This window comes from Dendroctonus ponderosae, unplaced genomic scaffold, assembly GCF_020466585.1.
Source record: "Dendroctonus ponderosae isolate FM_Combo_2020 unplaced genomic scaffold, Dpon_F_20191213v2 Dpon_F_20191213_1, whole genome shotgun sequence".
Taxonomy (NCBI): Eukaryota; Metazoa; Arthropoda; class Insecta; order Coleoptera; family Curculionidae; genus Dendroctonus; species Dendroctonus ponderosae.
In genome coordinates, this window is record NW_026017110.1 from 9,723,745 (window position 1) to 9,735,187 (window position 11,443).

Here is an 11,443-nt window from a genome sequence, read left to right on the forward strand (position 1 = left end):
AGGGACAGACGAGAATTATTGTTAATTTGTCTAATCATAGAGGTTGATTGTAATTTATCTAATCTAATATATCTAATCTTTAAATATTATATTTCATATTATTAAATAAAGTATGTTGGTCTTTCTGGTTTATTCCTTTCGCTTTGGCTTTTGGAAATAATAAATAAATGAATTTTGTGTCCTGACTATAGAGTGGTGGGAGCAGGATTCATCCTTATGCAATGCTGACAGGCAGGCAATTAAAAAATAAATTACTAAAAATTTAAAATTATTATAAAGAGACATTTAAAGTTAGATAAAAATTTTCTCCAAATAAGACGAGACGTCATTTAGTGAACATAAGGACGTCTGAAATAAAGCTTATTTTAGTGACTAAAAAATGACCACCCTCGGCGGTCCATTGGCCGTCCATATATATCTGACTAATAGACGTCCAAGTATTGACGTCTTTTCTAAGTCAATTGACGTACTGACCAAAAATGACTTAATATGGACGTCTCGCAGACGTCTAATTGATCAGTTGTGCTACCTGGGGAGCGAGCTTCCGTGGTTAACCTTCCTAATCCTGGATCGATCTTTCGTCCCTTCCAATCAAATCTGCGGTAGGCAATGGTGGGGCAACCACCACCTTGCCACACAAAACCATGACAAATACATGACCAATTTATATATCTACTAAATATATATTATTAAGAAATATCGGTTGAATACGAAATATTATTATCTTCATTGCTTACACTTATCTAAATTTGCCAACTGGTTAGCAGAAATGAGGACACTTTAAATTAAAATGTTTACCTTTCTTGTATCAACCCCTTGGGAGGAATTAGATTGATCTACCCTAAGAGTCTTAAATGGAAGTGGAGGTCATATGGTCCAGAGGTTTCCAAATAAACGGATTTAAAAGTTGCAGAAGCAATTAAACTTGCCTACATTGAGATTTTGGTTTTTAGTTTAGTGTTTACACAAAAATTATGGCATTGGATCTGCTTATATAATAGAATGCTTATAGAACAAATTATTCGAATATTAGGATACACGTCTCATCATCTAGAGACATCTTAAATCCATTGTTTATGAAATACTACCTGCGGACGATGATGATCTCAAAAGTATATCTAAGACTCAATTCTTATGACTGCTGACCAAACATCTAATGACTAAATGCTCATTTCTGCTGTGGCTTCTCTTATACTTCAATCATGCTGATCATAGCTGAAACGATACTACGTCTTATTTTAAAAGAATAGTCGGCATAAGTGGTCACATCACATATGTAAGTAAATCCAATGGGTTTTATTGCAGAAATTTCTCTTCCACAAATAAAAAGTTATTTTGCTGGAAGTAAAATAATCAATAAATAAGAAATCAATTGTTTAAACTAGATTGTATTCTTGTGGTTCAACAATTTCAACGGTGTAACCTACTCTCAGGAGAATTGAACGTCATTTAAAAGGATGCACCACGTGAGTCCAATTCCCATTTAAAATTCTAAGGGGAACATCTTCCCCTCGTAAGGGGTTGAAACAAGAAAGCTAAAAATATTCACTTAAAGTTGCCCCATTGCAAATAAAATTGACGGGTTTTTCCGATTTTTCATATTTTCAATTGTAAGAAAGATATTAAGGGTAGGAAGTTTTCAAATTGACACCCAGTAAGTTTACTTAGATCGTCTTATTTTCGGCTGAAGTATTTGTGGTTAAGCGTTATACGTTTCCCTGTATATACGAAAAAAATAGTTTTAAACCGTATTTCCCACTTAAAACAATGAAAAAATATATGAAATCAGATAGCAATATCCCGCCTCGACTTGAATAGGAGGTTCAGATTATGGGAAAATCAACAAGGGTTAAAGGTGAAACGATTTCCAGTTTAAAAACAAAATTGAAGTGTCCGAGCGTTTTTCTTCGTTAAAAGTTATAGACACCAAATGTCTGCATAAATGACGACATTTTTATAAATTTATGATGGACCTCTGGCTAATATTGGAAGAGTTGTTATTAATTTTCTCCATAAAACTGACCCAAATAGTTGAATGGCTGTGGTCACCCCATTGCTAACATTGCTTTGTCACCGCAATATCCAGAGTACAATTCGTTTAATTTTGTATGTGAAAACAACTGAAAATAATCATTCAATGCGAAAGCCTAATTATAACGACTAACAAGCCTAATTATAGAGACAACTTATCGGAACAATGCACGCAGCGTTTGATAAGGTGAAAAATTATATGGAAGGTTGCAATCCGGAAAGACAGCTACGACGGAGAATTAAATTATGTATTGCACAAGGCAGTGTTCATATTGGTCACCTTTAAAAATTATTACATTGTAATTGCGCTTTTACTAAAATAATAAATTCTACCCTTCCTGATATTGTATTAACCGTTGAGAAGACTTCAGGACAAGTGAATAGACTAAGTTTTGCTTAAAATAAAGTAAGTACTTAAGTATGTATTCGGGCTTGAGCAAAATGCTCATTCGAATTAAACTGGCTCTAAAATGTTTGAAATAAACTGATTATTTTTACTGCATGTAGATGTTCATGTAGAGAGTCAAGCTATTGAGGTGACGAGGTTGGGAAAGTAAAACCTTGCTATTTGATATCTCTAATATGGATTGTTTAACTGTCGAAAAACGAGTAAAAATTATTAAATGTTACTATGAAAATGGTGATTCTGCTGTATCAACGTTTATGGCTTTACGAGCAGATTACTGTCGACATAATCGACCCACAAAGCAAACAATTTCGAACACAGTGGGAAAAGACAAAACATTTGGGCTTGTCTTACGACTCATTGTGGCGAATTTTGCAATTGGATTTGAAGCTCCATCCGTAGAAAGTGCAACTGATTCAAGAATTTAAGACTCAATACCATGGGCAACGCAGAACATACGCAAATTGGGTGATTGATCAACAAGCTGTTTTGATAATGATTTTTCGAACCGAATTTTCTTCAGTGATGAGGCTCATTTTTCGCTCGTTGCTTAGGTGAATAAGCAAAACAGCCGTATATGGGGCTCTCAAAATCCTGAGGTGATCGCAGAAAAACCTTTGCATCCTGAAAAAGTGACCGTATGCTGTGCTTTATGGTCCGGTGGTGTTATTGGCCCGTATTTTTTTTAGAACGACCAAGGAAGAGCCATAAGAGTCAATTCTGAGCGCTATGGACGCATGTTAACTGATTATTTTTGGAGAGAAATTGAAGATTATGATCTGGAGGACATGTGGATCCAGGAGGATGGGGCAACGAGTTACACAACACTGGCAGTTAGAGGCCTATTGCAAGAGAAATTGACAGGACGCGTAATTTCGAGATTGAGTGATGTCAATTGGCTCGCAAGATACTGCGACTTAACACCGTTAGATTTCCTTTTGTGGGACTATGCGAAATATCGTGTTTTTGCCAACAATTGTGAAACTCTTGAGCAACTGAAAGCCAATATCGCTGAAGTTATGACCGAGATATTACCGGTAATGTGCCGAAAACTCATTCAAAATTACCTCAAAAGGATTGAGGCCTGTAGGAGGTCCCGTGGAGGACATTTAAATTATAATAGCGGCTCATACACGGGCAGATTATTCGTACAGTTCAGATACATAGAGATTTGATTCGACAGATCCAGATCGGACGAATTAAATCTTTTCCTGTCCACTAACTCACATACCAAGCACGAGTGCCGATTCTTCCTGTGGGCTTGGAGGTATCAGATCCGTCCGTTAGTGGAGTGAAATCTTTCGTTTCAGACAGACTTGATCTGGCGCGTACCCAAACTAACCCAAACTAAAAGATCTGGTCGTGGCAGAGACAGAATAGTTATAACTAAGTGTTCAAAATGCGAAGCAAGAAACGGATAGCTATTGCTTGTGCTGGCATCATAGTGGTTTCAGAAAATCTACGCAAGAAAAGAGTGAGAAGAAAGTGGGTTAAGAATTGGTTATCACGACGAAACGAGTGTAGTCATATGTCCCTTTTGATAGAGCTGCGAGCAACTGATCCAAATGATTTTCGCAATTATTTACGAATGGACGAAAATACGTTTAACCTTCTATTAAACCTTGTTGGACAACATTTACAAAAACAAAATACGGTAATGCGACAAGCGATTCCTCCTTGAGAACGACTAATTGCCACCCTTCGATTTCTCGCTACTGGCAGATCGAACGAAGACTTGAAATTGAAATCAATTGAAATTCCGGAACATTTATAGATAGACTGGATTGTCTTTCACGTTTAATGTGCAAGGTCTAATATTTATATTGAATTCAAATTTTCGTCTCCATCTGAATATTTTGTGTGTTTGTTTTTAACTTTACTTTTCCAAGCATACAATGGATAACCCTTTTGCAAACACATAGTTTTATAATAACTTGATGACAATACGATTTCGTTCAGTAATGAGTCAATGATATTTCAATCACAGAATTGTTTGCGACTTATCTATATTCCTTCGACTTCTTCTGATCTAAAGTTTGTGGTATGTCCAAAGTTATGTCCAAAAACAAATTGGACTTTATCTCTGATGGGAGACACAAACGACGACTAACAAGATAAACTTAATTAACCGCGGAAAATGGTTTTTAAATGTCCACTAAACCAATTTCCGAAACAACATCAAAAAGCAGAATTTCAGCGGATAATCTGTTTTTTTAATTTAAATTTTGTATTGCTACTGGTATAGGCGATTTCTCAAACACTGATTTAGTCTCCGCGTAAAATTACTTACAAAATATTATTTTGCTCACTTGGAGTTACGGTTCATGTTTAAGTGTTTAATATTTTGATACTTTCAGGCTAAACTTTTGCAATGCTGAGGATAATATTATCAATAGCACTAGCAGTGTTAATATGGTTTCGATTTTTAAAACCCATGAATCATTTCACTAAAATGGGAGTCAAACAAACGAAACCGTGGCCCATTCTTGGAGACATATGGAGAAATCTGTTTCAGCAAATGCACTCCCTTGAAAGTGTTGAATTCTACTACAAAATGTTTCCAGGTGCCCGGTAAGTAGTAGTAGCTCAGATATTTAGGAAATGGTAAAACATTAATTAATCCTACTACATATAGAACGTTTTCCACAGATCTACGTAACTCTAATTATATATTTTCAGGTATTCTGGTTTTTATCAGTTTAATATACCCGCTCTAATTATTAAGGATTCCGAGCTACTTAAACAGATTACTGTCAGAGATTTCGACCACTTTACTGATCATCGAACATTTGTAGATGCTGACGTGGATCCATTATGGGCTGGAAACCTATTTGCTTTGACAGGTTAAGCTCCATGAAAAATCAAAACTGTCATGTAGTAATTTTTTTGCTGTTGTTCAGGTCATACATGGAAAGAGATGAGAGCTACTCTGAGCGGTTCCTTTACGAGCAGCAAAATGAAAAATATGGTCCATTACATGAACGGGGCGGCTGAAAATTTTGTTCAGTTCTTTTTAAACAAAAATGAAAAACTTATTGAAATAGACATGAAAGATGCGTTTACGAGGTAAAAATTTAAGCGTATTTTTAAAAAGCATTCGGCATTTGAACAACAGATGACATGCAAATTTGCATTAATTACATTTTCAGATTTACAAACGATGTAATTTCCACAACAACTTTTGGGATCGAAGTGGATTCTCTCAAATCTCCAAACAATGCTATCTATTTAATGGCAAAGCGAAGCACAGATTATTCTTCTTTGTACAGACGTTTGCGATTTTTCGCAATGCTGATGATGCCTAAATTGACCAGGGTGAATAATCAGCTTTAAAAACGATTGAATTACTTTCGGTCAAATGTTATTTGCTAACGCTTAACGTTCTAATTCATTTTTTCGGAATACAGAGTAATCGGTGATAAATACGTCATAGAATAACTGCATGTTCGAAATGTCCACATAATATGATTTACCCAAACATGCCTAAGTAAAATATTGCTCTATTGTCTTCCTATTGAACCAAAATTGAATGAATGAATCTGAATATCAAATTTATTCCATAATTTGGAGAATTTCAATTCAAATTTTGTAAAACGTTGGATTAGTGGTATTTTAGTGATGTCAGACTCGAATTTACGCTTAGTTTAAAGGTACCGCTATTAACCTTCTGTTCTTTAGTTATTTTTCAACAAAGCTTTTTAATGGTTCCCAAAGTAGCAGTTTGTGATTGTGTGTAAAGTAAAAAGATATAACTGTTTGTTATCGATAAATCGGCTCATTCTTCAAATATTGCCTATCAATCAACGCTTTAGGCATTTTATTGTTGGCCTCTATGAATTGCCTGCTCCTTCAAATAGTGATAGACTTACGTACGATATTTCCGAACGAACAAAAATATTACCCAGATTTTATAGATGATTTTCCAATAGATATATGGCAAGAGATATAGTTTATGCATGATGGTGCATTTCTTATTTTTCATTCTTCTCATGTGCGTTCTCTCTCTTCATTCTTCTCATTCAGATTCCTGCGTAGGCGTCCTCGATTCCTCCTTATCGTATTGTTATATTCACTGTTGATTCCTAAAGCGACCAATGTACGTTCTTCTTCTTCAATTGCCTATTCGTTCCGAATATTGGCGATGATCCTGGCTATAATGACCTTGTTTACTGTACTTTACGTATCGAAATTTCCTTAATGGACGTTTCTTAAATCGTCACTTAAAAGATCCGGTTTTCAAAGAAGAAATTGCATCGCGCGTAGACTTATAAAAGGATTCCTCCGTAGTTAATAAATAATAAACTATGAAAATATTTTATTTCGCATTGTAAAATATTTAAATAAAGGAATAAGAAAATGTATTGAGGTCAATGACGGACATTTTGTTCAGGCAATTAATTAGGACTGGAAATTACCAATTGATTGATTCCTTAATTCATTAAATCGGCAATATAAAAATCAGCTATATTTTTCATCCAACAACCCATCAGTCTAGCAAATGTGCTATTCAAAATTCTGACATAGCTTTTGATTAAAAAGTTTTAGTAAAGAATAAACGAACAGCAGTGCTTATGCAGCAGCGTCCTCTGGCAAATACCTGAAAAATAGAATTAGATTCCAAGTTTTTGCGAGAAAAAATTTAATTGAAATAGGAACTTTAACGTCCTAAATTATCGAAATCCGGCAAATAATTTACGAAGGCATGTTTGATTAAATCTTATAATTTTTACATCTAGAATCTTTATCTATACTATGATTTATTTTTTGCGGATCAACCTGTATATACGGGCAGGCATCTACTGTTTATTCGTTTTAGTTGCTGAACGTTGGTCTATTTGAGAAAGACCTATCATCGTTTTTCTTTAAAACTATTAAAGATACCATTCACGTTCGAGAAGAAAAAGGAATCGTTAGACAGGACATGTTAAATTTATTATTAGAAGCAAGAAAGGGAATTCTATATGAAAATTCTGATGCTCTTATGGAAACAGGTTTTGCTACTGTCAAAGAATATACACAGTCTGGTATGTATCACTTTAGTACATACGGTGTATATTTTATATTATATTTTCTGCGCACCTGCATATAAGTTTAGGGTGCTGCAGTTATGGGTATCAGGAATATTAATGACGTTTAAGCAAGGAAAACTTTCATTTGTTTGTATTTCCTTTTTTTACTTCATTTAATTAAGCTTTGGAAATATCAGTTGATCCATGAAATAAATATCTCTATCTACGGCTGAGGGAAATAACCGGCTACCTCGCGACCAGCTGGAAGAACCGGTTAACTCGTGAACGTTTTTATTCTCTCTAAATTTGTACATAGTGGCAGCTCTCCACGATTTTAATAAACGATTCCTGTTAAATATATGGTATTAATAATTCTGAAAAAAATTGGAGTTGATCAAAAGAAGACAGCTTAATTGGTTAGTTTTTAGTCGTCTAGCTTTCAACTTAAAAGGGTACGGATCATTTGCATTTATATTTTATAGACTATTTTCATAGACCCACCTGAACTTGAAAAATACGTTTCAATGAAGAACAGAAAAAGCATGTTATTCAAGCAGTTGTTAAAAAGCCTTAAATATCAGAGCAAGGGATATTGAAAGTCAAACTGGAGTACTCAAATTTACCGCTCAATTAATTTTAATTAAAAATAGCTTTAAACCTTATAAATTTAAAATGTGCCAAACAAGCAAAAAAAATCCAGTCATCAACACCAATTTGGTTCCACCATATGGCTCGGAATTTTTGGCACAGAAATAGGACCTCTTGCCAGACAAGTTCCAGAGTAGGTACCTGTATCAACACTTTCCAGGAAGATCGATCGGAACTTACGGTGACGTTTCCTGGCCAGCACGATGGCCAGACTTGACGAAAAAACCAAGCTTATGTTCAACATTTTGACAATAAAGACCAAATTTTGAGGGCACTTACCGAAGCATTTAATGCCATAACTCCAAATTTACTATCCAGGGTTGTAGATTTAACGGTTAGCAGAGCGTACCTGTGTTTAAAAAGTGACGGTTACCTTTTGGATGTTAGAAAGTAATGTTTTTTTTCTGGTTACAAGAGGTTTATTTGATTTCCGTATAACTTTTTCTTTATTGGACGGTTTTCATCTGATTTTAGTGAGTTCTGTAAATTACACGTACTCTTTATGTTGAAAGACATACGTCTGAAGTTTGACCTATTAAGCTGCCTTCTTTCAGGATATTTGTTATGATACATGTGAAATGGGCATAATTTATGGAAAAATGTTTTTGGAAATCGTTCTTTGTTATACATCGTTGAATTCGCTATCTAACACGCTTTGCACTTTTTTTGGGTCCAAGAGAAAAATAAAATTTGATGACGGTTTCAAAGAAACAAAGCGTTGGAATAATTTGTCGTCAACAGCATCATAGATATATCAAAAAGTGCCATGCTAAAATATTTTTTGCTTCTTGATAAGTTTTGAAACAACTTCAAAAATGAATAGAAACGAAAATCCTATAATGATATTTTTTCTAATATCTCAAAAATTGAAAGGAATGCTTGTTTTTGCAAACGCCAGGCATATGCGTAATGCAATCATAACTGATTGCAGAGCTTTTTCTTAATTTAACCGACTTTGTATCTCTTACGGTTTCGGAGATCTTCATGCAATGCATCCTTAACTTGGACACCTTGTACATACACATCTATTTTCAGTGTCCTAAATATGACATTTCTGTATGTTTAAACTGATATAATTTGTAGGTAAAGGCCGACAGAAGACAACTTATTTAACAGATGATGATATAGCTTCCCAAGCAATGATTTTCTTCTTTGCCGGGTTTGATTCTGTTGCAATTGTTATGTGTTTTGGTTCATATGAACTGGCAGTTAACAAGGAAATACAGAATAAACTGAGAAGTGAAGTTGTTGAATCACGCAGGTTAAATGGCGGAAAAGTAACCTATGAATCTTTGCTGAAAATGAACTATATGGATCAGGTTATATCCGGTAAATATTCCTCAAAATGGATAATTTACAGCGCCATTTTAAATGAAATTTTGTCTTAGTTATAACAATTAAATTTAAAGTTAACTGAAACAATAACAATAATAATAAATTATAACTAAACTTAATAAAAAGTTTTCTGTTACCAGCTAAACCTAATATTTTACGATCACTCTCTCTTACTAATGTGTTTGGGTATATTTTTCTTTTTAGAGGTTTTACGAAAGTGGCCTCCTATACCAACAGCGGACAGAGTTGCTACGCAACCCTACACTATTGAACCAGTGAATGCCGATGAAAAGCCAGTCAATTTAAAAATTGGCGATGTAATTTCGATTCCAATATTTGGATATCATAGAGATCCGAAAAATTTCGAAAATCCCACAAAATTCGACCCGGAAAGATTTTCAGATGAAAATAAAAGCAAAATCAAACCGTACACATATATGCCTTTCGGTCTTGGTCCTAGAAACTGTATTGGCTCAAGATTTGCCCTTTTAGAAATTAAGGCTTTATTCTATCACTTGCTGTTAAACTTTGAAATAGAACCAACCAAAATAACTACAGTTCCTATGAAATTATCTGTTAAAACATTCACTCCAACACCAGTAGGTGGTTTTTGGTTCGGACTAAAACGACTTAAAAGCACATAAATTTGTTGAAATAAAGCATATCATTACTGTTGAATCGATGTTTTCTCTATTTTATAATAAAATAAGTTTTAGAAGTATTGCAACTAATTTAATTTATACAGATATTTACATCAATAGCTTAACAATAAATGTATGTATCAAATATAAATGTCAAATTGTTAGGTTAGTTTTTAATGTTATAAGTTTTATTTAATTGACAATAAATTAGATATTAACAAACAAAGTAGCTTTTGCAGCCCTTAATTGATAATTTGATTCCCCCATAATTTGATTCCTGAACTTTATTAACACCCTACTGGATATTTCAAATAATTAACATTTTCGAATTATGCATTTACATTTAAATAACATTGATATATTTACAAATAAAAAATGTAAATCTCAAATAATAACATTTTATATTCATATGTTTTTCTGCCGGCAAGCCTTGGGAAATGCTTTCTTACTCTCTATCCAGATCGGCAAGCGCTCTGGGTTGTGTGAAACTGCAGCTCAGCTGTTTACCGACCAAAACCCTTTCGCCACTATTAGTCGGGCAAATATAATATCATAACTCAATGGTGTTTTTGTCATTATGAGAAAGTTGCAGGTAGATGCGCACATGCTATTCATTGATTCACGTTATAACTGTTACTCGGAAGAAAGTTGTTTTTAACATTAATATCTTACTTTGGCAAGTATACCTTTATTACTCTTGATAAGTAGTATTTTTAAGAGTTGATACATAAACAAAAATAAAAACGAATGTATCTGTTTTTTATGACAAGGCCTGACTGCGAAAGTTGCATGAAAGAAATAAGACCCAGGTAAAATTTGAGGTGGACCTTATTTCTGACCATGTAAATTGCACTCGAATATACTGTGCAGAGCGATCAAACAATTTTTCGGATCAAGACAGTAGAGCAGTGTTTCCCAAACCAGTGTTTTGGCATGATTTTTGGAGGTCTGCAAACCTATGGCAAAAAAATAAACAAAAAATAGGCGAACAGGTTAATAGTGTATTCCAAATAGTTTTTCTGAAGTTTTAAGAATTAAGGTTTGATCTGGCAACACAACAGTGCTAACACGTAGGCAAGTATACTAGGGCGTTATCCTGCGGCTTGGCTGCTTGGAGTGCGTGGCCTTCGTCGATGCATGGCTCCAGAGAAGCCAGGTTTACCGATTTTTCGGTAGATCTACCGATTTGTCAAGAGACCTACCGATCTACCGATACCATGCAGATTTCTACCGAAAAGTAACAAATAAAAGTTGAAAAAAATTTCCGTGGATTACTTAAAATAATATAACATATTTCCATACATGATCAAAGTACGTTGGTAATAGCAGACATTTTATTTGAGCACACCTCGTATTTTAGAGTTCTTTTTCAA

General features: G+C 34.3%; 1 protein-coding gene across 1 annotated transcript in view; it reads left to right on the top strand.

Moving 5' to 3' along the window:
- The window catches only part of LOC109541198 (cytochrome P450 9e2), a 12,286-nt gene extending 1,990 nt beyond the window's left edge, over window positions 1-10,296 (top strand). Inside the window, exons 2-8 of the mRNA XM_019909983.2 lie at window positions 4,795-5,008; window positions 5,117-5,280; window positions 5,338-5,503; window positions 5,587-5,752; window positions 7,254-7,461; window positions 9,178-9,423; window positions 9,634-10,296. Of these exons, the coding sequence (XP_019765542.2) occupies window positions 4,809-5,008; window positions 5,117-5,280; window positions 5,338-5,503; window positions 5,587-5,752; window positions 7,254-7,461; window positions 9,178-9,423; window positions 9,634-10,073 (1,590 nt within the window). The 5' untranslated portion in view covers window positions 4,795-4,808 and the 3' untranslated portion in view covers window positions 10,074-10,296. The remainder of the gene's footprint in view (window positions 1-4,794; window positions 5,009-5,116; window positions 5,281-5,337; window positions 5,504-5,586; window positions 5,753-7,253; window positions 7,462-9,177; window positions 9,424-9,633) is intronic.
- Window positions 10,297-11,443: the final 1,147 nt, after the last annotated feature.